Source organism: Tauraco erythrolophus, chromosome 10 (assembly GCF_009769465.1).
Source record: "Tauraco erythrolophus isolate bTauEry1 chromosome 10, bTauEry1.pri, whole genome shotgun sequence".
Taxonomy (NCBI): Eukaryota; Metazoa; Chordata; class Aves; order Musophagiformes; family Musophagidae; genus Tauraco; species Tauraco erythrolophus.
Genome location: NC_141474.1, coordinates 32682598 through 32709159, shown reverse-complemented (window position 1 = coordinate 32709159; position 26562 = coordinate 32682598). Strand labels below are relative to the sequence as shown.

At 51.4% G+C, this 26562-nt stretch overlaps 2 protein-coding genes across 2 annotated transcripts in view; one reads left to right on the top strand and one right to left on the bottom strand.

Moving 5' to 3' along the window:
• The first annotated feature begins 241 nt into the window (after positions 1 to 241).
• On the top strand, positions 242 to 12261 carry KANK4 (KN motif and ankyrin repeat domains 4). The gene is made up of 10 exons (XM_086617622.1): positions 242 to 257; positions 1517 to 3451; positions 4404 to 4515; positions 5888 to 6044; positions 6153 to 6226; positions 6834 to 6921; positions 7328 to 7547; positions 8951 to 9093; positions 10061 to 10261; positions 12160 to 12261. The coding sequence occupies exons 1-10, from the start codon at positions 242 to 244 to the stop codon at positions 12259 to 12261; spliced, it is 3048 nt and encodes a 1015-aa protein (XP_086473748.1).
• Positions 12262 to 22678: 10417 nt separating this feature from the next.
• Positions 22679 to 26562, bottom strand: part of PATJ (PATJ crumbs cell polarity complex component) — a 151287-nt gene continuing 147403 nt past the window's right edge. The window contains exons 29-31 of the mRNA XM_086617077.1: positions 26375 to 26478; positions 24589 to 24712; positions 22679 to 23035 (exon numbers count right to left, since the gene is read on the bottom strand). Coding sequence (XP_086473203.1) covers positions 22679 to 23035; positions 24589 to 24712; positions 26375 to 26478 — 585 coding nt within the window. The remainder of the gene's footprint in view (positions 23036 to 24588; positions 24713 to 26374; positions 26479 to 26562) is intronic.

Below are 26562 nucleotides of genomic sequence, written 5' to 3'. Positions count from 1 at the left end.
GAGCTATCGATTTGAGCAGCTTGAAAGTGCTTAGCAGGCACAGTCAGGCTGCAGAATATGGGAAATGAGAGGGGGAGCGGGCTGGGAAGAGGTTTCAGGCTTTAAGGAGAGATTAAGCTCAGGTGATTGAGCTTTGTTATTAAATTAAAAGTAGCTCTTTCTTTTTTTTTCAAGGGTGAAGCGACTCATCTGCCGTAGCTTGTCAGAGGATGTTTAACTGACAGCCCGATCAGACCGCACCATGGAGCAGACAGACGGTACGGAGGCTACGGGATGTTTGTTTGCTCATTTGTTTCTTAAAAAAAAACACCCCAGCCAAGCCCTGGAGTAATTTCCTTACCCGAAATACTGTAAATAACCTGTTTTCTATAGATACGTGCGAGGGCTGGGAGGTGAAAACCGCACCGTTCACCCTGCGCCACGTTTCCCCTCCATCGTTCCGCTGACTTTCCCGTGCCGCTTCCCACCAGAAAGGCGGCTGCGTCTCGGTGGTGCTGTGGGACGAGCGGCACCAAAAGCTGTGCCAAATTCTGCCCGTCCCCGCACAGCTGCTGCACCGGGATGGAGAGAGAGGGAGCAGCCAGGAAACCTGGCTTCCTCCCGGTTGAGCCGCTCCTCCTCATCCTCCTAGAGCACAGCTTGTTTGCTCAGAGGTACAAAGTAGCCCAGATCACAGCGATTTCAGGGATTTGCCTGAAAAACGAGCCACGGCGCAGGAGTTTAACTATTTAGACCCTCAAGGGTCTAAAATTTGGGGGCTGTGAATTTGTTGCAGGCTGGATCCGGCTGTATGAGGTTGTGTTAAAGCTGGAGCGTCGGGCTGTGCTGCTGGAGCCGTGCCGTTTGCCGGCGACGGCCGGGTGGGCAAACACTCCCACGCGTTCCGTGGTGATTTTCCTCAATTAAAAGCCGTGCTCGGTGCCGTGCAGCCGGTCACCTTGGGAAGCACGTGTTTCGCATGGATGCGGCGGTGGGAAGCAGCCCCGGCAGGCGCTGTCTGGGTCTGGCCTCTGCCCGGTGCCGTATTCATCATTTCCAAGGAATAATTTGTGACCGGGTGTTTGCGGATGAAACGTTGCAATCATTTTCCTGCTTGGTGTGCGCGGCGCTGCGGACGCCACTGACAAGTTCAAACCGAAAGCCTTGAAAAATGTGATTGTCACAGACTGGTTCCACCCTCTGTTTTGGAGGTGAATTTATTATCGGGCAGCTTTTTATACTTACTTCCACCTGCAAAACCTGCTGTTTGCTTAATTGCCAATTAGAGCCATGATTTCAACAGATTATTGGCTTCCTCAGTACAACAATGACCTGATTCACCTCCAGAAAACTGGATCGGACCTTCGCACGTGTTGCTGCGTCTCCGCGCAGCTTCACCCCGAGCCTCCGCGATGGCGAACTGAAACTGGGATGCAAAAAGAAGTAACGTTTTTCCCCTGCTCTAAACGTATTTTTTTTTTTGATTTTTTTTGTTGCCTTCAAAATTTAATCATCTCCTTTCTTTGGGTTGTTTCAGCAAACGGCCAGCTGCCCAAACCCAACGGGGAGAGGGAGCAGCCCCGCAGCCTCCCCTACTCCGTGGAGACACCCTACGGCTTTCACTTGGACCTGGACTTCCTGAAGTACGTGGATGACATTGAGAAAGGGAACACCATCAGAAGGGTTCACATCCACCGGAAAGCCAAGCAGCCGAAATTCAGCACCCTGCCCCGAAACTTCAGCCTGCCTGAGAACGGCTCCCGGGGCTGCGTGTCCACTCCCAGCAAGAGCTGGACGGCCACCTGCTCCTTCCCCCAGCGAAAGGCGTCCCTGGGGGCGGAGGAGACCCTCTGTCCCCTCCTGCCCGACGAGCCGACCCTTCCCATGGCCGATGAGCCAAGTTACCGGAGAAAAGCCCTTTTGGCGGAGACGTGGCGTCAAGCGGAGCTGGGGCGGCCGCAGCTGCTGCGAGCCTCCAGCATGCCCTCTGCCCTGCCGCCTGGCCAGCCCCCGCCGGCGGACGGACGGGTGCCCTTGCCCCTCCGCCCACCTCCCCAGCACTGCCACGACCAGAGCAGCTCCGAAAGCACGTTTTGCCCCACGCCGCGTTCACCCAGTGCCGAGAGCGTCGTGTTGAATCCGGCCCGGGAGATGAGCTTGGAGCAAGATGTCTCCTTGGGGCAGAAGGAGCAGCCCAGCGGAGGCAGCCCGGGGCTGGCGCAGATGCAGCCCCCGTGGCAGAGCCAGCATCCCACAGTGCCGCAGCTGCAGGTGGTGCTGGAGAGCGGAGGTGAGGAGGGTGATGGTGCCGATGCTGGCGGTCAATCTGCTTTGGCTGGTGGGGAACCAACCTCACCGGGTGCCCTCCAGCCCACAGAGGAGAGCACAAACCCTGGGGAAAGGGAGTTAAGTGTAAGTGCAATCGCTCCAAACGTGCTGAAGAAAGTTGAGGAGGGGAGTGTCCAGGCTGGAGAGAACAAGGAGAGCCCTGGTCCTCAGCCTTGTGACGCAGGAGAGCCCGGCGGGGTGGCCGCGCTGAAGCAGCAGATCGCTGCTCTGGAGGAGCAGCTGAGCAAGAAGAAGGAAGAGCTTGAGGAGATCAGGGCAGTGCTGGAGCAGCAGGACCATGAAATCAAGGAGAAGGAGAAAAGCATTAAGTTACTGGCCAGCTCCAAAGCTCAGCTGGAAGAGAAGCTGTGCCAGGAAAACACCAAAGATGCCCAGCCGCCGCCCAGGCGGAGCAGCGGGGCTTTGCAGTGTCACGACGCTGCGGTGAACACTGACCTCTCGCAGGTAACCGAGGCCAAGCAAGCCCATGATAAAGGCATCAACGTAAATATTCCAGTCTCCACCGTATCCATAGGCTGCAGCATCCACAGATCAGGCAACATGAACGCGCAAGCGGTGGAGCTGGGTGCTCGGAGAGGTCAGGGGCTGGCAGACGCTTGCACTGGTGTCAGTGGAGAAGGACCTGGACGTTTTGGTGAAGCCGACATCGAGGCTGGCCTTCATGCACCGTGCTTCACCCAACTGAAGATCGACGAGCACCTCAGCGATGACAATCAAAACCACAGGAATAACTACAGTTCCCAGAGTCTCGCTGCTCACGCGGTGGCTGCAGAAAGCTATCGAGGAACGAGAATTGGCTCAAACACGGGAGAAAACAAGGCAGGCTTTGGCAAAGATAACCCTCGAGATGGGCTGGAAGAGGAAGGTCTCCCTGAGCACGAGGATCTCCCCGCTGTTGACCCCATTGGCCAATACGTAAAAAAAATCCAGGAGCTTTTGCAGGAGCAGTGGCTGTGTTTGGAGCACGGCTACCCCGAGTTAGCGAGCGCTATTAAGCAGCCGGCCTCCAAGCTCAGCTCCATTCAGAACCAGTTAGTTAATTCCTTAAACTCGTTGCTGTCCGCCTACTCTACGCACGGGCCTGTGGATAAGGAGAATTCGAACACACACTATCAACAGTTGGGTAAATAACATTGGCGTAGGTTTCAATGTGTCCAGGCCAAATCTCTTCCCATTTATTCAGGCGTTGAGTAGGGGTGATGCAGGAGACCTCGGTGGTATAATTAGTACCAGTCTGATCAGAAATAGCCCCTCCTGAACACGTATGAGAGAGGCAAATCTCTGACATCGTAAGCTACACGATCTTAAATAAAAAAAGCAAACAAAACCATGTAGGAGCTGATAAATCAATGCCTCAGTTATATGCAGGATCAGCTTCCAAAAGTGGCCATACTTGTGGCTGTTCCGTCAAACAACTGTTTTTCTCAATTGGATTGGCCATCTCGATTTGCGGATATGGGACTCATGCTCATCTAGGGTAAAGCGGCATGAAGTTCACCAGAACCAAAACAAATTCAAGCTATCCAAGCAACTAGGCTGGGAAAAGACCTGTCCCCACTCACAGCCGTTCATCTAAAATAATTTTAGCTTATATGAAGAGGAGAATCCTGTTCACTGTCAGGGGGGACTTGCAGTAGATAAGTGACCTATCACTGATGAGCAATATGTGTGAGACTATTCAAATGCTGATGGAAAGACTCATCCATGTAGTATTATAGGTGATATATTTAGGAGATTCACAGCCAATATATTAGTATTTAAAAAAAAATAATGAAGAAAACATTATTACGAAAGTAAAACCTCCTTATACTCATGGGACACGTATATAATTCCCAGTCCCTCCCTTTATATTCTCAATCACTTGGAGGTGTTTGAGACCCTTATTTTAAAGGTGGCAGGGCGGGTTCAGATTGTGGCCAGGTGCATCAGTAGTTTTGCAAGACATAGAAAGCATCTCCTAAGATGAGCTAAGACGCTTACGGTTATGATTTGTTGTTTGTTGCTAGAGGTTGGGAATAATCATTGATAATTATGGCACATCTGCTTAATTAATCTGTTATTTTGTATTTTGCTAGAAACCTCTCCAACCACAAGTCTTAAATCTATCATGAAAAAGAAGGGTTATGGTTTCCATGCAGGAGGCAATGGGACCAAAAAGAATCTTCAGTTTGTGGGGGTGAATGGTGGGTAAGCATCCGTTCAGAAGATAAAAACTACCTTTTAACATGTGACGTCCTCTGTAGCGCTGAAGAAGTCATTCTTTTTTTCCCCTCTTTTCCCTTCCAAACCTCTTGATTAAAAGGCCATTTGAAATGGAGCCTCTTTTCTCCCTTCTTTAATCCAGCACTGATACCCTTCAGGTAACCCTGTAGAAAAGCTGGTGTTTTCAGCACAGTGAGGGACACCCTGGGGACTGCTGCTCTCTGCTCACCCATCTTTGGGGGCTTCATCCAAAACCCAGCTGGGTCCACAGGAAGATTCCTGCTAACTGGGGTGGGGTGTGGAGGAGGCCAGCATTGCCTGGGTGGGCACGCTGCCGCTAACCTGCCTCCACGCTCCAGCGATAGCCAACAAAAGTTGGTTCAGGGCCTGAGAAGAGACTATTTCAGTAAATAAGGAATTACCTCGGGGTGTAGGAGACCTGTGTTCTAGGTTTCGCTCCAACACCCAGTTCGCTGTGTATCCAATATCTAATGCTCTTCCACCTTTGAGCTGACTTGACGTAACAATGTATGCTGTAGATGCATCTCTAAGAGCAGCACTGGCAGATCTTCTGCCCAGGAGCACGTGTGCTCACATAAAGAGGGCAGGATACATTTCACTGTCCCTTCCCTGTGCCAACAGCTATGTGTGCAAGTTTGAATACTGGTTTGTGCTGACATATGTGTCTCTGACTTCCCAGCTCGATGGCTACTGCTGTTGGGTTCATCAGGTGTTGCTCGCTCTTGTTGTGTAGGGCTTCTTCTACCAACAGTCGCTGAAATAGGTACAGCTTGTAGCAAGTAGAGGAATCTCGACTAGTTTGAGAAAAGTTTTGGGATCCCTCAGAGTGAAATGTGCTGTCTCATGGAAGACACGGACCAGAAGAGACATCCCTCTCGCAGGGCTGCTCAAATGGTGGACTCAGGTCTGTGCTGGAGCTGCAATCACAGTTTTTGTCTAGCAGTCCTCAAGGTTGCCGACATACTGCTTGTCCCACCTTGCCACAGGGTCTCCTTTTCTCACAGCTCTCCATCTGCGTGCTGGTAGCTCCCAGCAGGGAGGCGGCACCAGCCCTTGGCTGGCCATGTGATGGACATCCCTCCAAACCGAGTAGTCCCCAAAGTAACCTTGCCTGCTGCTAATTACCTGCTTCTGTCGCACCCCTGCTGGCTTCAGAAGCCGTTAAAAAAAAAAGACTAACCCCAAATTTGGCTGTGGCTCTAACCTTTTCACGTGCGTATCACTCTGGGCTTCATCCAAGGCCCATTGGAGTCAGTGGATGTCTTCAATGAGCCTTGGTCAGGCCCTGTGGTTGCAGATGGGGAAGGAGTGAATAACATGTGGTGTCCTCAAATAGCTACGAAACAACTTCAAGCGAAGACACAAGTTGCGAAGAGAGCCCATCAGACGGGGACGCCGAGAGCGAGACGGAGAGAAGAGACGACGATTTGGAGCCCACACAGGCGAAAGCTGGAGATGAAAGCGAGGGGGCTTCGTTGGGGACCTCCTCGCAGGTGAGACGTGAGGATGATGACCCGCAGGCGAGAAGTGAGGATGATGACCCGCAGGTGAGATTTGAGGACAATGACCTGCAGGTGAGACGTGAGGATGATGACGCGCAGGTGAGACGTGAGGATGATGACCTGCAGGAGCCATCGGCAGAAGCAGCGCCCTGCACTCAGCACAAGGCTGACAGGTGACTACAAAACCAGGCAGTGTTGGTGCTTTCCACCACATTTCTGCAGCCCCGGTATGTGTGGCACCGCATCCAGCGGCTCCTACAGGGCTGGGGTTGGGGCTTCCTCTGCTCCATGGAGACACAGCCACTGGCCTCTGTAGCCATGGGAAAAAAGGCTTTGAAGAGCTAAATATTTGTTGAGTTACTACAGAATCTGGTGGGGATGGATTCAGGCCGTAAGCTTGACTGTGGAAAAGGCAGAGTGAGTCATACTTGGTTACAATTAGCTCATTTCTCCCCTCTCGAGTAAAGTTTCTGAGTAAAATTCTTTGCAGATTCAGGAATAAGATGGTTTTTTATATTGTTTTTTCCCCACTTTAAGGCTTCTTTTAACATATGAAGCTGTCCATACCGATCTGGGATTCTGGACTGAAATACCTATTGAAGTGCTTAGCTTTGTGCCTGAAATCTGCGTCAAGTCAATGGGACGACTTGTGTCCATAAAGTTGAGCACTTGACTAAGTCTTGAACGTATTCTGACTTCAGCCACGTGTTCTCCTTCCTGCTTCAATACCTCCCGCAAGCTCTGTCTCCTGATGGGTTTACAAAAGTCTTTTCCCTTTAGATGCAAACCGTCCGAAGATTTCCTTGCCGACTGCCAGCTACTCAGCCAGCACCTCTCAGAAATCAGGACCACGAGCGACGAGCATCTGGTACAGATAATTTTCCATCCCATTTCAGACACGATTCCCACTCTCTGTCACGTTTGGTGGATAAGATTGTCCTGCTGGCACATTGCAGGCTGTGCCCTACCGTGCCATGGACAGCTTTTGAGGAGGGGGGGACGAGATGCCCTCTGAGTCAGTTTTAGAATAGCCAAAAAGAAAGGAAAAGGGAAAAAAAAAAAAAAAAAAAGGCTTTCTCTGCTTACTCATTCCAAGTTACCACAGGAAATTCCTTTCCCCCTTAAGTTACACAGTGATCCCAAAACCACAAGCTAAATAGCAGCTGGGCGATGCCAGAGCACAGGACGAGGTGGTGCGGGGTGAGGAGCTGGGGCAGGGACCGCTTTGCAGGATGACTACCTCAGGAGTAACGGTGAGACCTTGGTGTTTCCAGCGGCATGTCCTGAGCACTGTCTGCCAGGAGTGGTTCCGGGTGTCTAGCCGCAAGTCTTCCAGCCCGGAGGTGGTCGCAGCGTACCTCAAGGCGCTGGAGGCCATCCAGCCCCAGCTCCTGGCGCTGGTGGTGAACCTAGCTGACAGGAACGGCAACACGGCTCTTCACTACAGCGTTTCCCACTCCAACTTCCCAATTGCGAAGCTCCTGCTAGACACAGGTAGGAACAGCCGCTCTGCTCAGCCATGGCTTTTGTTGGGTATGAATGTGGAAGTTACTCTATGTCACTCTTGCCAGTGGTGCATGGTCCCATAGGGGCTGACCATGGCTGGCAGAGCCAGGTAGTGAGGATCCATCATCAGGCCCAGACTTGGCAAACAGTGCACGAGGCCCAGGGTCCTGCCAGGGAGTTCAGTCAAGAGCAAAAGGAGGTGGGACAGAGGTGGGTCTGGGGACCAACTACAGCCTACATGCAAGGGAGTCATCCAGTAGACAAGCATGGGGCCAGGGTCCATCCAGGAGATAAATGTAGGGCCAAGGTCCATCCAAGATAAAAGCATGGGGCCATCGTCCACCCAGGAGACATGGTTGATCTGGAGACCAGCATCCTCCCCATAGCTCAGCCCTGGTCCCATGTGTGTGGGCAAAGGTCCCAGTAGAAGCTTATCAGGGACATTAAACCTCATTAGTGTCCTCAGGGCCCTGACACACCTTGAGGGCTTTGCAGGCTGATTTTGGAGAGGGCTCAGGGTCCCCGTGGCCAAGGGGTGTCTCTCATGGCCCCAGTCCAGGTGGGATGGGGTGGCTTCCCCAGCTTCTTGGTAGCAGCGAGTGCCACATCGTGGCTGGGAGCTAGAGGATCAGCGTAACACACCCCACCGCGCCACGGAAAAACTCCATTTTAAACTATTGAACTTTCAGCTCATGTTGCAAAGAAAGAAAAATCTCAGCTGAGCTTGTACGGGGCGGGGGGAAAAAGCAGGCGTGCTCGGCAACAACAAAGGCACTTTGGCCTTTTCTCCTGGCCCAGACAATCTGCTAAATGTTCGGGAAATGGCAGATTATCATACGCCTCTATAAGCCGATTGTTGCCGCAGCCGCGCGGGAGGCGGCCACGGCCCCGGGGCAGGGCTGGACCTCCAGCCCCAGCCTGCCAGACACGGCTCCTTCCTCCTGGTGGGGTTGGAAATAGGCTCTTTGAGGTGAAAAGTGAGTGAAACGGGGCCAGGATGGGTTTACAGTGCGGATTTACGGGTGACGCTCGTCTTTCCGCTGCTCCTGGGCTGCTGGAGTCGGAGAAAACAGCCCGTGACTGGCGTGTGCCCAAGGCATTAATTATCCTCCCATTTTTTTTGGTTATGGTCTTCCAAGTTAATCAAGTTAACCTCAGCCATTGTAATTAACCGTAGCAATGCGTAGCACCAAACGTCCTTTAGCGCTGCGCTCGCAAGAGTAGATACTGCACACCGGCAAATCCCAGCCCTGTAAAATTATGGAAACTCCACTTTCTGGGACTGCGAGATGCTGCGTGTCTTATAATTCCCTCTGTGCTTCTCGTTTGCTCGTCTCTCTCTGTCCGATTCATCGCGGGGCGGAATCCTTCCCCTGCGCGGCGCCCGCCAGGCGTGTGCCGCCTGGACCTGCAGAACCGCGCCGGCTACACGGCGGTGATGCTCACCCCGCTGGCGGCCGCCGAGACGCCCGCCGACATGGACGTGGTGATGGAGCTGCTGCGGGAGGGGGACGTCAACCTGCGAGCTGCCCAGGTGCGTCCCCGGAGTGCCGCCGTTTCTTCGGAAACAGCGCGGCGGCGCCTGGGCCCATGGCAGGGCCGTGGGTGGGGGGCAGCCGGCCGGCATTCCGCATTTATTTGGCAAAAGCATCTGCAAAGTGGCTCCTGCTGAGCTCGTAGCCTCCTGTTTATGGCCAGTTCAGGCTGTGGCATCATCATGACCCCATAGAGATCTCGGGGTGGTGGAGGGGCTAGAATTCCCATTCCTTACTCTGCACGTGTGGTGCCAGGCTGAGCCGTTGGGTTGGAGCTGCTGTTTCCCAAGAGTTACGAAACCAACCTCAGCTGAACTGCGGCGTGGCCACCCACCAGCTCCCTGCGCAGGGCCGCGAGAGTTGGATCAAACGAAGAGACGAGAGGAAGGCTGAAAATTTTGAAAAACTATTTTTCTGAGCTAAAAAAAATCAGAAGTGATACCAGGGAGGGGGGCGGTGCACCCTGGGGTACAGGATGCCCAGGTTTGCTGGCGAGCAGTCGTTTCATCAGAGTCACCCATTTAGGGCTCAGAGATGGCAGCGCCCTCGCCCAGCTCCTCTGCCAAACAGCTGTACAAGTTTGTCTGGACTAAGTTAAGCTGCCCAGGAGGGTGGCAGGGACCCACCTTTGGGGGCAGTGGGGAGGTGGGTGGTTTGGCCATGCTGCTGCAAAGATCTGGCACATGGCCATGGTGCAAGCGAGTGAGTGTCTCTTGTAATAGAGAGAAGAATAGGGGCTGAAGAGCCCCAGTGTTGTTTAATGGTAATATGCAATAATATGCAATATTCCATAATAATATGAATTATTATACGCACTATGCAAGAATAATATGCACTTTTTTGATAGAGATGCAATGATGGATTATTATTATCATTATTAGTAGTAATAATGATCACAGCGTGAATGAGCAGGAGCGTAGGAGGCGGCGGGTACGGGGTGCTGAGCCTCTCCCCGCGCGGTTGCAGGGAGGGCAGACGGCCCTGATGCTGGGGGTCAGCCACGAGCGGGACGCCATGGTGCGAGCCCTCCTGTCCTGCCGGGCCGACGTCAACCTGCAGGACGAGGAGGGCACGACGGCGCTGATGGTGGCCTGCCGGTTGGGCAACGCCGACCTCGTCCGGCTCCTCTTGGCCCAGCCCGGCTGCCAGGTCGCGCTGACGGATAAGGTGAGGCTCCGGCACGCGGTCCCATCCACGACGTCACGTGGAACGCTCAGGGAACACTCACACGGGGTCACACTTTATACACAGCAATCCCTGAGTGGTGGTTTTTAAGTAAAGAAGTATAATTTCAGTCCACTCTCTAATCAGGGGACCGCTTTTAGGAGAGTATCCATGGTCTTGGTGCTTGTTGCACAGTGGATGGGGTGGCTGTGGCAGCATCCCGCATCCCAGCCACAGCCCAGGTGTGGTGGGGAAGCACCCAACCCAATGTAAACATAAAAAAAAAGATGAAATCCTGGACATCTGGAATTGGCATAGCTTCGGCGCCGAGACATTAACAGCAATTAACTCTCCCCTGAGAACGGGCACCTCTGCAGGGACGCGTGGGACGGGGCTGGGCTGGGAGCGGCACAGCCGGCCGGCGGAAATCTGCGCCGGCTCGCGGCGAGAGGACACGTGGCTGCGTTTATAGTCAGCCAACGGTTTTCTAATTAATACAATTTTGTCTAAGAGGTGTGGGACGGCAGCGGGACCAAGGGAAGGCTTGGCCAGATGTGTTTTGCGCGGTTGAGGTCAAGGGCCAAAACACTGCGGGGAGGGGTGCAGGGTGGTGACTAAACTGGTCAAGGGGCTGGAAAATAAAACTTATGAGGAGCGGCTGAGGGAGTTGGGGCTGTTTAGCCTGGAGAAGAGGAGGCTGAGGGGAGACCTGATTACAGCCTACAAATACTTGAGAAGGGATGGTGGGGAGGTGGGGGAAGGGCTCTTTACATTAGTGTTGGGTGATAGAACAAGAGGAAATGGGTATAAGCTTAGTCAGGGGAGATTCAGGTTGGATGTTAGGAAGTATTTCTTCTCTGAAAGAAATACTTTCTTTCATGAAGAAAGCCATCATCATCTTGATGATGGCTGCATCAAGAGGAGCGTGGCCAGCAGGTCAAGGGAGGTGATTCTCCCCCTCTACTCTGCCCTTGTGAGACCTCACTTGGAGTATTGAGTCCAGTTCTGGAGTCTCCAACATAAGAAGGACATGGACCAGTTGGAGAGGGTCCAGAGGAGGGCCACGAAGATGATAAGAGAGCTGGAGCACCTTTCCTATGAGGACAGGCTGAAAGAGTTGGGGCTGTTCAGCCTGGAGAAGAGGAGGCTCCGGGGTGACCTTATAGCGGTCTTCCAGTACCTCAAGGGGGCCTACAAGAAAGATGGGGAGAGGCTGTTCAGAAGGGCCAGTTGTGATAGGACAAGGGGTAATGGTTTTAAAATAGAGGGAGGTAGATTCAGGTTGGATATTAGGAAAAAATTTTTTACCATGAGAGTTGTAGAACACTGGAACAGGTTGCCCAGAGAGGTGGTGGATGCTCCATCCCTGGAGATGTTCAAGGCCAGGTTGGACGAGGCCCTGAGCTACCTGATCTAGTTGGAGATATCCCTGTTCCTTGCAGGGGGGTTGGACTAGATGACCTTTGAAGGTCCCTTCCAGCCCTAACCATTCTATGATTCTATGATTCTCTGAAAGGGTTGTCAGCCACTGGAATAGGCTGCCCAGGGAGGTGGTTGAGTCCCCATCCCTGGATGTGTTTAAGAAAAGGGTGGATGAACTACTTAGGGATATGGTTCAATGGGGGATTAGGGACAGTTAGACTCGATGATCTCTAAGGTCTTTTCCAACCTAGAAATCTATGAAATCTATGGTGGATCATCTTAAATGGAGGACGAGCTGCAGGGAAGGGGGATCTGGGGGTAAATAGCTGGAGAGCGGAGGAAAACTCACGGCCAGCAGGCGGGATGCGAACAGCCGCCCGTGGTGGTGGCAGCTGAGGCCGGAGCTGGGCGGGTGACGGGCGGCCGGGGCGATGCGCGGGGATTCGGGCAGTAACGTCTGTGCTCATCCCTCCCCGCAGGGCGGGAACTCGGCGCTGTCGCTGGCCCAGCGCGCTGCCCGCGGGGACATCGCGGCGCTCCTGCGAGCCCACGCCGAGCGGAGCCCGTCCCTCTCCGCGTGAGCGAGCCGGGAGAAGAAACCGGGATGAGGAGTGGGGAACAAACAGCTCCTTCCTGTACTGGCCCCGTGGCTCGCCTGGGCAGCTGGGGCCGATGCCGCGGGTTTCCGTACGTCCGGGGCGATGAACCCTGTTGGTGATCTGCATATGTTCCCTGTGTCTGATGCTCCTCATTAAGCCACGGATGACAGCAAGCTCTCCCCTACGCTCCTCCTGGTGTAGATTTGGCAAGTGAGCAACCGAGATGAAGGAGAAAAGCACATTAGAAAAGCAATATTTGGTTACGGTTGTCCTTTTAATCGACTACTTAACTGTATCTCATTTAACTTGTAAGTTTGTGTCCTAATATTTATTATTAGCTCTTCGGTACGTAGCGGCAGGCAGTGATTATTCAGTATATGTAACAACAAACACAAGCTGGATGGATTATGTTAAGTATAAAAATCCTATTTATGTTTGCTTAAGTGAGTCTGATGTAAGAATTAAAAATTAATGCTCTAGGAAAATATTTGTGTATACCAGACCCAAACACACAGACATTGTTTTGCCTGTGTGCGGAACTACCATATGGCTCTCATTTTTTCTAATTAAGTTGGAGCTAACGGGGAAGCGTAGCCCACGGACACGCACCATGCATCAGCACGTATGACGCTGTGGATCTGGCGGATCAGGTTATCCCGAGCACGGCACGAGAAGATCACAGCAGATTCCCATCCCAGGATGTGTGCTTGACTTTCTGATGCCCAAATTGCTGTGGTGTAAACCCACTCTGTGATTTAGCTGCCATCGTTGGCCGGTGCCAGGGCCTGCCCCGCCACGGGGCACCCACAGGGTCAGTCCAGCATCACCACATCACACACAGAGCAGAGTTTTTTCTTAAATCCCTCTGCCGCTGGCAAAGAGGGAGGGCTGAAGCCTTACTTTTCCAAACATCTTTGTCATTAAGTCGCTGGGTACCAAGAAAAGCCATTTCACGAGGCTGCACTGCGTCTCCGTAGGCTTTGGTGGACCTGGATGCTGCCAGCAGTTGAGCTGGTGGGTGAGCCCTGATGTTCTTGCCATCACTGACAGCGAATCTCCCTAGTTAGCTAATTACTTTTTTTTTTTTTTTGTTACTAAGCAGAAGTTAATCCTGGATCGCTTTGGTTGCTTGCAAGTCGATGCACGTCACGAAGTCTCTCCCAAGCTGCCTTTTCCCTTTCCTGCGTATTGCGAAGCCATTGCCAAGAGCCCCTGTCCTCCCGCTGGTAGCACTCCCTGCCTCGCAGGGACGGGAGGTGTTCCACCAAAATTTGCTCCGGTTCTTTCCTTTCTCCGTGTTTTCAGTCAGAACCATTCATTGTCTCTAATCTCTAGCTGCCTTTTTTTTTTTTAAACTCAAAATGCAGTTACCTCCTTTACGTACAATAAACTCGAGTTAAACCTGGACCTGCGTGTGCTCGGTGCCTGTGTCCTGTCTCCCCCACCGGGATGCTCCGAGGGACAGACGGACCCCGAAAAGCAAAGGGGGGGAGGACACCCCGCAGCCCTGGGGACTGCGCGTACCCTCACATCATGAGATCAGTCATTTCTGGGGTGTTTCTCAGCTCAGTGACCCGCTCCAGGAGGTCCCGGGCCCCACCTCACTGCACAGACATGGGGGGTGGGATTGTTTGGGTTTTTTTTGCAGGAATCGACCAAATTGGTGTAAACATGGGAGATTTTCTGCAAAGGATCGGGGTGGCTTTAGGAAGCGCCTGCGGGATCCCTCGGGATATCGAGCTCACCGTAGTGTGATCTGGGGACAGGGCACATCGTTTTGGGGACAGGGCATAGCGTTTCGGGACCCCCCCCACCCCGAGCAGCTCCTCCGCTCGTGTGGACCCCGAGGGACCATGGCCGGTTCAACGCTGCTCTTGGCATCTCCCAGGGCCCAGCATCACACTGCCCAAGTACCAAATTGCACGAAACAGATAGAAAATCATCTGTGGGATCTCACTGCCACAAAGAGCCCAGGAGCCAGCCTGAATTTATGTATTTCAATATCATGGTAGAGATCAAACTAAATATAGGCAAGCAAAAATACATCCCCAGCGCTGTACAGTACAAATGGAGACAATTAAGTCACAGCAAGGAAGGAAATTAATCTAATGATCTTTACGGGCTCACCATCTAGGAGCTAATTAGTTATAAAGGGAAAGAATGACGAGAAACTCAGCTGAACATGACTTTTCCACTCTTCTTATGGCCATTTCCAATGTATCCCTTTCTTTTGCTGCAAGGAGGGGAGTGGGGACCCAGACGGTCTCATCCGAAGCACCTCCATGGTCATGGAGAACCACGTTGCTCTGCACAGCCCTCAGCATCCATCCTGGGACTGAAAACGGGGTGATTCTCTGGTTTTTCCCTTCTCATTTACTGGTAACCTTCAGAGAAAGCCCTCCTCCACCCAGACATTGTCCTCCAACCCACATGCACACAAACCTGTTGGGTGTCCCTGGGGGATCGCCTGAGCGGGATGTTGGACATCAAGTGCTTTGGTGGAAGAACGGAGATGGTAGTGCCGAAGGGGAGATGCCAGAGGAACAAGAGCCAGCTCCACCTGAGGTCCATCCTGGGGAGAAGGGGACTCTGGACACCTGGAAACATTCAAGGTCAGGTTGGACGGGGCTCTGAGCAACCTGATCGAGTGAAAGATGTCCTTGCTCATTGCAGGGGGGTTGGACTAGGTGACCTTTAAAGGTCCCTTCCAAGCCAAACTATTCTATGCCCCATGCCTGGAGATGTCATCCCCGGCTGGCAGGCTCCAGCTCCACAGCAAACGCTGGTTTTGAAGCAACTGTACGATTGCACAGTGTGTGACTGTGCCCCCCCAGCCCCCTTGGGGCTGTGCCTGTCCCCATGGGGCACCGCTTTGCCCCCAGCTGGGCCCTGGCCCACCTTGCTGGTCCTGGACAAGGGCCAGAGCCATGTGAGACCCTCCCACCCCAGCCAGCTGCCGCCCACGCGTGGTTTGGGGCCGATGCCCACACCAGAGACAACACACAAAAGAAACAGCTGGCAGCTCCCCCCCCCCCCCCCCACTTGCTGAAAACCAGATGATCCCAAATTGTTCCTCCCACTGCTCGCGAGCTGCCAAGCCGCGGGAGCAACATCTCCCTGGGGACACCAGGGTTGGAAAACAATATCCTGAAATTTTAAGAGAGGGGACGCATAGAGATGTGGCCACGCTGTGCCCCCCCGGAGCAGAACGGCCCCCGCGCCGCCCTGACATCAGCTGTGAGATATGCGAGGAATGAAGGCGCCCGCTCCGCGGCTCCACGCGCGATCCGGCGGGCCCGGACAAAAGGCTGCCTTGTGCCCAGCGCCTGCGGCCGCGGGGTGGGGAAACCACCGTGGGGCTCGTGTCGGGGGCAGCGGGTCTCCGGCTGGGAAAAGGAATGGCGAAGGAGGCTCCGGCCCCGCTGCCGGGATGCAGATGGTTCCTCAGCATCGGCTTGAGACTGTAGAAAGCAGAAAAGGGGATGAAATAATTGTGGTGATTTGTTAACGTTGTCCAGGCTACTTGAAAAGTTGCAGTTAGCTTTTTTGACTCATTTCTCACGCTGCAGATATCAGGTATCCTCAGCCCACGGCGCAGGGGGGACCTCGCTCCCTCCGGCAGGGCAGGAGCCCCCAGGGGAACATGGGCAGGGGGAGAACAGGGCAAGGAACGGCCGTGGGTCTCCGAAACGGGGCCATGGCTACGTTCAAAGCTCAAGGAGAGCATAGACCACCTCGAGCCCACTGCGCCCAGGCTCTTTGTACACCCGTGGGCAGCCCCTGCCCGCTGCCTCCCGTGCGGGGTGATGACTGAGTGCGGGCACTGGCCAGTTGGGGCTTAACGTCAAGGGAGAGGCAAAGCCAATGACCAGCTGCTCTCTCAGGTCCGAGCTGAAGCATAAGGTACAAACCACAATAAATTCTGCTTTCTCTTTCCTCTCCCCAAGTCTTGCCCATGCGGGTGGCAGAGTAAATCAGCCCCTCTCACTTTCTCACCCAGAAGCTGCCCCATCAGCAGCTCGGATGGCGCCAGCTCAGTGATTATCAGCAGAAATTAATATTCTTAGAAGAGACGAATGTGTCAGTGGCAAAGAAACTTCTTGTCGTGGTACCCAGGCGTGTTCTCCTTTTCGCTGCACGGACCTATCTGCAGGGCAAAAAGCCAGCTTGGAGCTTTAGGAGTTTGTCTTTCCCAGTCTGGGCTGAGAGGATGGAGCATCCTCGGAGCATCCCTTGGAGCACAGCCCCTCTGGTAGGGCTACCGGCCCCGGCCGAAGGCAGCAGAAATACAACATTTTGTCAACTGCTCCATCTAGTGCCGTTTCAGCAGAAAAAGCTGTGGGAGCCACTGCAGCCGCTGCCGGCTGGTGGCTGGAGCTGTTTTGGTGGGAATGTGCCAGGTCCTTGTCCTGGTCCTGGTCCAGCGCCGATGACATTCCCTAGTCCAGCACTGGTGACATCCTCTGGTCCAGCACTGGTGCCATCAGCCGGTGGCAGCCGTGTGCAAGGGGCTGGGGAATGTGCCACCCCTCCTGTACGCTGCTAGGTGGGATGAAAAGGAGGACAACAAAAGTATTAAGTGAGTTCTTAACAGCTGAAGATGCTCATAAGGAATACGATGTTTTCAAGGGCAGATGTTTCCATGTGAGGGTTTATAGTCCCGTTTCGAGAAAGACGAGAGAAATACGATAAATGAAGCAAAGGCGCTCGGCCCCACGTCTGCAAGGTAAGAGCGGATTTCCAAAGCCTGGCAGGGTGGGCTCAAGCCGTCGAGGGGCTGAGGAGCAGCTGCTGACACACCACCCAGACCCAGGCGTCACCCCAAGACCGGGCACAACGTGCCCCCAGCGTGTGCCACCTGCAAGGGGGACATCTGGTGTGGAGGGGGTTAAATGACACGCGGTGACCTGCACGAGGTGACACCAACACAGCCAGCAACCAGCCCTCTTTGCTACCCCACTCTCCCAATTAAAAACCAGCAATATTATAAAAATGTTTGCCCCCATAATAAGAATTTGTCCAGCTTTATCTGCTTCCCTACGATCCCAGTGCCAGCACGGGGGTCACCTGTAACGGGGCTTCTTCAAGCCCAAACACAGCTTGGAGCAAACAAGGTCCCTGCTGAGGACTGATTTTTGGCAGGACCGTGCTGCAAAACACCATCTCCAGCGCGCAAACCCTCCTGTCTCACAAGGTGAGCACTAACGAGGCCTTTGCTGAGCAGCATCGTTGAGGGGGGGGCGCATGAGCCCCCCAAACCCTGTGATGGGCCGTGCAAGGAGGCACTGGGCTCCTGCACAGAGTTTCATAGAGTCATAGAATGGTTTGGGTTGGAAGGGACCTCAAAGATCATCTAGTTCCAATCACCCTGCCATGGGCAGGGACACCTTCCACTACACCAGGTTGCCCAAAGCCCCATCCAACCTGGCCTTGAACACTTCCAGGGATGGGGCAGCCACAGCTTCTCCGGGCAACCTGTGTCAGTGCCTCACCACCCTCAGAGGGAAGAATTTCCTCCTTAGATCTCATCTAAATCTCCCCTCTTTCAGTTTAAATCCATTACCTCAAAAGTACATTTTCTTCAGGAAAAATGAGATCTTCGAGGACCTCTTCTTTTTTGGTTTACCTCCCCCTCGCTGATGAGTTTGTAAAAGCGACTGCAGCGTCGTGTCGTTTCCGGAGAGAAAACCTGTTTCCCAGGACATGATGGAAGGGAAAAGCCGAGCTCCGCAGGTCTGCGTCCTGCCCACGGCATCCCGGCTGGGAAGAAGAGAACAACTCCATGTCAATGCGGTTTTAATCAGTACAATTACTTTGATCAGGATGTGAATTTTTTATTTTAACGGAGCAGTTAGAGAGGCCCAGCACCGACAGCAGGGGCTGCGCTATCAGGAATGATGAATTGTTTCACCACCACTGCATATTTTCCTATTTGTGCAGGAATCAGGAATAAACCCCGCTTCAACAAGGCCCAGACTTGCTAAAGCAGTGGAGACCTCAGAGCCCACCTGGACAAGGCTGGAGGCAAAGTCAAGGAGATCCTTGTTCCTTTTCCATTTGGGATGCTGCAGAACAGGGATCTGTGACTTGTTGCCATCCTAAAAGCTCCAGCTATCACAGGATTGTGCGAGTTAAGACAACGAAACGTCCATTGCTGCTAAGAGGAAAAACAATGACCGTGGCAGTGTTTAACCAGAATGTAAATACAGCTAAATTATGGACATAGGAGTGCGAAACCGTGGAGAAAGATGATAATGGAATTATATATCAATGCTCAGCACAACTGTAAAAACTAATGTTTTATACATGTGTAACGTTAAATTAATTCATTCCAGTTCTTTCAGGCGAAGGTACATTAACTGCTCCATCTCGGCATAATCATATTACCTCAACAGGCTCTATATATGTCATACTTCCAGGGTGGTAATCGCCATTTGATTAATTACAGTGAATTTAGAGGCATTACAGCGACTCCGTATGCGGCAGCGCACGGTGCGTCCCTCCAGGCTGACCCGCTGCCCACCCTCCACCACCGCCACGGCTCACGTGGCAGCCCGAGCTGGGGTCATGCCTGGACCGACTCTGTTCCCTGGCAGGCTCACACGGCGGGGACGGCACAACTCCTCGCAGCACCTCAATCCCAGCCTTTGGAAGAAGTGTCAACGTTGGTGTAACCAGCCCTTTCCTTTGCAGAGTTAGCCAAGGAACACAAACAGCCCTGAGATGGCTCCTGGTGATGTCAGGGACGTCCTTGATGGTATCACTGCAAACCACAGGTTATTCTGGGTCTCTGCAGGTGAGGAAGCTGATGGAAGGACTGTGAACAGCACATGGCCCTTCAAAAAGAAAAGGCTCTGACAGCTGAGTCCTCAAACCAAGACAGGAGAACCCTTCCCACCAGTACATACAAGTTGAAGCAGTGGTGAGTGGCACCTCCAAAGGGCTGTGAGACGTCCGGGCATGGATGCTCCTCCTACAAGCACGCTTCATGTTGGCTCTGATTACTCCTGGTACAACACCAGGAGTGTTGGAGAGGGACTTTTTACAAGGGCATGTAGTGATAGGACAAGGGGCAATGGCTTTAAACTGAAAGAGGGGAGTTTTAGATTAGATATAAGGAAGAAATTTTTCCATCTGAGGGTGGTGAGGCACTGGAACAGGTTGCCCAGAGAAGCTGTGGCTGCCCCATCCCTGGAAGTGTTCAAGGCCAGGTTGGATGAGGCTTTGAGCAACCTGGTGTAGTGGAAGGTGTCCCTGCCCATGGCAGGGGGGTTGGAATGAGATGATCTTTGAGTTCCCTTCCAACCCAAACCATTCTGTGATTCTATAACACCGGTAGCTCAGCACCTTCATCTTCATCCTCCTTCTTCTTTTCCCCAGTTTTGCTGCCTGCACGCCTGGTCCCTGGTTTCTCAACCGAGTTGTCGTTTTTGGTGTTCCCCTGGCCAAAACCTACTTACCAGGCTAGAGCCATCGAGACAGGCAGCTATAGCTTTCTGATGGAGGGCAGAGTGCACGGGACGGCTCCCTGTGGCCGTCTCACTCGGGAGCAATCCCACTCCCTGGGTGCAGAGCCCTGGGCGGCTGTCACCATGGCCTTCCGGCCCCACCACCTTCCGGCACTCCTACAGCAACCGTTGCTCCTGCTCCCTGAGAAGGGCAACTGTGAGCTCCACTTGGAATAGCAAACAGACATCTCATGCAATAGATTTTAACAGTGCCTTAAAAAGAAAATTAAAATAAAATGGACCACAACTACTTATGTAACCGAGCTTTATTTAGAATCTCTGAAGTCATAAAATGTCTCATTTTACCGATATACGTAAACATACAATCAGGAGGTTTAATTGCTTTTTCCCTCGCACAGAAATAAAGTTTTAAACAAACCAGAACACCTCAACCCAGACAAGCGTAATGCAAATTTAATTATCTAACTTGGTCCTGTACACACAGCACACGCTCCTCCTCGTGGTCACTGGTTTATCAATTAGTTGCAATATAATTTTTGGCAGTAATATATTCAGCACGCAAAGTGCAAATTGCAAGAAGCAGAAAATGTTCTCTCTCGTTCTGAGCAACGAGAAGTGCAAAATATCTCAGCCCATAAATTCTATTCTTTATGTATATGAACAGGATGTGCATAACAGGCTAATAAATAGTCACGTAAAACTTCATAGATTACATGTGGTAACATCTGAAAGTAGGAATGCGACGGTTATAAAAACATAATCAGACAGAGGAATCACTAAATCCCATACAATATTTCTGAGGGTTCCTCTTTGTACTTCGCCTACCCGCCTTTAACTTGGGCATACCTGGGATACTTTTGCAACCAAAGGCAGTTTGCTAAAAATTCTCCAATTTGCTACCTCTGGACATATTGCCATGCGTCTCCAACCACGGTTCCGCTGACGCTTCGCTTGGAAAATCAAACACTGCAGTGGGAATCCAGTGAAAACGTGAGGTCCCTTCCAGGCACTAGTTACGGAACACCCACTCGCGGTTCCGGCAGGCTAAATGCACTTCGTGGTTACCTACAGTCACAGAAAACTCTTTGATGAAATAGGGAAAACCGTTTCAAGGAGAGCCAGTCACAGCTTGTTTCAGTGCAGTGCACCTCGCTTCATTCCTGTTTTTTTTACGTGAAATGGGGGAATATACCCGCCCTCGCTGAAACACCCTGAACGCTGTACCTTAAACACAAACCCTGTACGACTCAGTTACTATATCATGGATTTTGAATCTTCTTGCCATTTCATTCCAGGGATTTTACACATAAAATGAGCAGCCAATTTTGACAACCTCCCCCCCCGCCCGCTTTCATTTCTCCCAGCTACATCATCATTATAAATTATACCAAATAGTCCAAATTAGACTGGGCTGCTTCCTCTAAAACCCTACTGCTCCTCTGGATAGGAAGATTAAACCACAATGGCTTGTGTTGCCATTAATCTGCCTGCCAAATTCATCTGCTAAATCACTACGGCCACGGCCATATAATCACCGCAGGAACGGCTGCGACACGTAACGAAGTTGCCAACTTTTGGCTGAACGTTCCTGCACGCCGCCTCCACCACGCAGAGCTGGACAGGCCTTGGGAAGGCTCCTCGTGGGCTTCAGCACGCTCTCGCCTGGCTTAGCTTAAACCAAAAAAAACAGTCGGATGCTTCAGCTGAGCCATCCGACTCACCAGGGGGCTGAGGAACCCCCTTCCGCAGGCTCTGCCCCGGGGAGGGCAGCGTCTCCAGCTGCCGCGGCGGTCTCCTGCGGCGATGGTCTCACCGCTGCCCGGCGTTACTTGGTGTCATCCAAAACTGAACTCCAGCAGCCTGCAGAGAGAAGCATCCTCTGCCATCCGTGCAAGCCTCTGCCTGCGCGATCTGATCCTGGGCAGACTCTCGGAAACGCGGAACCGTTTGCCGGTTTGGATTAACGTCATCTATCCTCAAAGACGACGCGCAGAGGGACTGCTCACCATCATTACTAGAATTACAGGATCGCGTTGCCGAAGCAAACTTTTCGTCTTCATTAAAGTTTCAGGATGAACAATTATGCTGCAGCTTGGCACAACAACAACTGCCTTTGTACGCAACATGCCTGGCATATATCAGCACGTTTCTTCTTCTTTAAAAATATAATTAGAATAGAACGAGATAGGTTGTTGTTATTCATGCTGCCTAAATGGCTGAAAAGGCTCAAACATTTTAAAAGCCTAAAAAAATAAATTTCCTTCTCCCCTAGTTTATTTTTCATGCGAAAGGCTGCAAATTGACACATCACAGTAATTACCTCTGACTAACTTCCATAGACCTACCCAAAGAGATAAACACGAGAAGTTCACATTTGACTATCAGACCTACTGTGCCGAGCACAAATAATTTCCCAGAGGAGAATTTGATATTTCATCATTTGGAACAGTGGTAATTTAATTACATTGCTAATGTTTTCTGGCATACTTGAAAGGACAATTAGCATAAGTAAATCATGAGTGAGATGACAAGTCACTCGGCATTTATTTCTGCTCATCAGATGAGATCAGTTGATGATCTAAATTCTCTTTTGTGTGTGAACTGATTCCAGGTTCAGCAGTTGTAACCGGGGTTCAGGCTAGTGGGGATAAACTGATGTATAAATAAAGTAAAATGGACACTGTTCTTTGAAGTTTCTTAATTAAACTTGTCCAGAGAAGCCTCAAAAGCCACCAGAAGTAGGGCAGGGCAGGGAGAAAGGCTGATAATGGGGAAGCTCGAGATGCACACCACCCTTCCTGGCAACGGGATGAACCCTGATCCGTTTTTGCCAGGGTTTGCTTTGCATCCTGCTCAGGGCTGAACGGTATTATTGTAGCTCTACTGATGTTCTAAAATAATTGTACTTATCTCCGCAAGCACAACGACATTCACGACAAAACCGTTAACGTTACAGTTCCTTTCTGGCGCTTCAGGATGGCCACAGCTTGCTCATGGGTAACACCTTCCAAAGCTTCCCCATTAACTGCTAAAATCTGATCGCCGCGCTTCAGTCTGCCGTCGTCCGCAGCTGCTCCCTGCAAACGGCAAAGCCACTCGTCAGCGCCCGCTCGCACGGAGCCCTCCCGCCTCTCCCGACGCCAGCAGATGAAATGAGGAGGGATGCAGCACTGGAAATCCCACCGTAACGGGGTGGGGAACATGGGAAATGACAGTGCTGGAGGGTCCCTGAGTGCTCCAACCACCACCCTGCGAGGTCTGGGGCAGCGTGGGCAGGCGATGCACCCCTGGGAGGAGGAGAATCGGCTCATCCCTGAAAAAACTGCAGTGTAGAGACTGGTTCTGGCTTTTAAGATTAAGGAGAGGCTTGTTAAAGTGGCATTTAAATATACCCCACAGCCAGTGCTGAGAAACAGGTCAAAACATCCGAGGGGAGAGGGATGCAGAGCTCATGCAGCAGAACAGCCCAGGCACTGCCTCAAGCCCCGGACGGAGCTGGGCTTGACTGAAGGTCCTTGAGAAGCTCCCACAGAGCTTCAGAAACAGCTGTACTCCTCCTCAGTGTGACTCTTTTGTCTAAATCCCAAGCCCTGCCCTGCCCAGAGGTCAGCTCGTGATGTCCGTTTCTGCCCCGCGGCCCCACCAGGGACTGCAGTGTATTCTAGCTTGGGTTTAGAGTTTCTCAGCTGTGCTCCCATCTAGAAACTTGTAAATCTAAGCATCACTTTAAAGACACAATATCTTCCTACATCAATAACTGAAAATTGGAAAAAGACCAGCTATTTGTGGTTTGAGCCCTGGAATCACACAGCAGAGGAGACATACACGACTTCTACTCCACCTTCAGATGAAGTTTTCATACTTATGCCACCTACCCTGCCAGAAGTGCTGACACGAGTGACAGCAAGCAGGCACAGGACAAGCAACTGCGTGTGACCGACTTCAAAGTTACTTTATGGAAAGTATCCCTAATTCCCACTGTTTTCCTTTCCTCCCCTGCAACGTCCAGAACTCCCTTCCCGTGCCCATGTCTGCCATACCTCGCTGGCCCACACTGAGCACGTTTCTAGCCAGGGGATAGGTGGGAAAAGGGGCACTTCTCCCTCTACACCAGTGGCCATTCCTGGGCTGACTGCCTTGAGGCTGGGCTGTGCTGTACTCTGGTTCTTCCTCGGTGGCCGGAGCCACTGCCGTACCCGGCTGGGACCCCCGATTTCCCCCCCCAACACTCAGGGTTGGGGTCAGAGATGGGCTAAGACAGCCGGAATGTGAGCGGCTCCAGCACACGGTACTCATGGAGAGGCATGAGAGAGAAGCTGGAAGCACGGGAGAATAACTAAAGCCAGGACCGACGTGTAAGCCAGTTCACTACCAAGCCACAAGCTCTGGCCTTCTCGTCTTTCGGTGATTTTCTCACCCAGGTGAGTACCTGAGCACAGGAGCTTATCGCTGGTTTTGCAGCTGAAGCTCAGCCACAAAGATACAGCATCTCCGCAACCGCCTCCTCTCCCGTACAGGGAGAAAAGGGATGCCTCCATACCTCTTGGAAGGCTCTGAGATTTACAGATAGAAAACTGCCTCATAAATATTTTAATGGATTAAAGCAAGTTTCCCAAGTACACAGAGGAATTTTGCTGAGATAATCTTCTTTCAGCCATCAGTACTATGAAATATAAACTGAGAAGCCAGCTGCGAGTCCTGGGTTCACTTACTCACATCAATGTCCTTGGACAGTACACTTTGCTTTATTCTACATAATATATTATCCAAGCCAAATCGTAGGTTTATTTTTAAAGATAATACAGAAAAAGGGAGAAAGCAAAACAAAAAAAAAAGATACCTTGGCAAATATAGTCTTGACATAAATGGGCAGGTCTCCATGGGGACTTCCATACCCCCCTACAATACTAAATCCCAGTCCATCAGAGCCTTTCTCCAAAGTAATAATCTTAGGCTGAGGTGCTCTGAAAACACAATAAATAGCACTTAGAACAGCAAAGTCTGTCTCTGGGGACTTTATGCAGAAGGAACACTTACAGAGATATTCATCTACCAAGAAGTTTTTCACACAGTCACAAACCACAGCTCTTGTCCTCCCACTGAAACACACTCCTGCGCAGCCCGGAGATCAAACGCTGTTCCCTGTACTTCAGCTCCTCTCTTTGAAAATACTTATTTTCAATAAGAGCTCGACAAGAGCCTTGATCTCCGACGCGGAGGCGATGCTCCCCTCATCTGCACTCACCGCACGGATGTAGAGGAGTTTGCTTTCCCACCGGCCAGGCTGTCGCCTTTACTCTGCCTAAGTGGCAACTGCAACAATTCCCTTACAGCATAATTTTATTTTATGACTTCAGAGGAAGGAGTCTAATAGAGAGGGTGCAGCCAGGAACGCTCATGTTTGTAGTCTCAGCTCTACTGCAGACTCTTTGGGCTCTCTTCTAACCACCTCTATTCCACCCACATCCCAGAGGCTGACCTCTGAGAGCCCCTCGCTCGGTGCAGCGCTTCGAGCCTGAACTCTCTCCAGGGGCTTTCACTGTCTCCACTGAGCAAAGGAGGACTTTTGGTGGAATTTAGACCACTTGTATGTATAGACCCAACTCAAATTTGAAAAAGTAATTTCTACGTATGTAGAAAGAACTACTGGGGACAAAAGCTGTCTGGCATCTTCTACCTATACAACGGTGTAGCCTCTGATGACTAACATCTGGCCATTTCTTTGGGACAGAACAAATGCATACGCCCACCTTCACATTTTCACGTTCAAATTTCCGTACTATTTTGATACAAAAAGAGAATACAAATCTTTTAGTGAAGTAAGCAATTCTCCCTTGAGAGCAGCAATAAAAACAGCATCTCACATTGTAAGACTAGAGAACTCGGCATAAATAGCTTAACTTTTATACTCAAAACCCCCTGAGGTAGGGTAGAAACTTGCATCTCAGCTTCTTAAAATAAATATAATAAACCAAAGAATGAAAATGAAGATGATAATGAAGCTAATGAAAGAAAATGAAGATCAAATGGATTTCAAAAAGATAACTGGAATGCTCTAAACTGCCCTAAAAAGCACACGATGGAGAATGATGCATGGCCACGGAAGGGCTAGATCTCTAACTTTCATCACCATCCAGAAATGCTGTAAGCAGGAAATTTTTAAATCAGACTTTTTCTAATTGTAAAGAGACAAAGAAAGTTATCGAAACATTTGTCTCTGATACCAGGCTTTTTAACACCTCTTGCCTTAGGCTGCCAATGACAAATTATTTCAAATTGCTACGATCGTATCTCCTTTCAGGCAAGGAAGCCAACAGACAAGGCCAGAACTATCATGTCAGCATAACACATTAGAAAACAAAGGAGATAATTTTTTTTTTTTAAAAAATGTCCAGAACTAGTGCTTGGAAATGCATTTTGTGCTTATTTAGTCCAGAAATTTCTGTCATGAGGTGAAGACAGACACAACCCCATAATCAGCTTGGAGAATGCCAAGGTTTTCATTTTAAAGGTGATGGAAAATTAGAGAGAAAAGCAATAGGAGAGACCTCCTTCACCACCCTCGGCTTTCCTTTGCACGGCGCACGGAAATCCACCTCAGTGACGCGGACTAAGCACGAACTTACTCGGGATCTTCAGAAGGATGCTCAGCAGAAGAGTTAAGGTTGCATCCCGCAGACATGCTCTCCAGTTGGGTCGCAATGGCACTGATGTTGGTATCAGCCACAACCTAAACAGAAGGATGCAATGAAGAATTATGTGTATTCACTTAATCCCAAAGACATCTTGGTTAATTACATAGAAAATAGCCCAT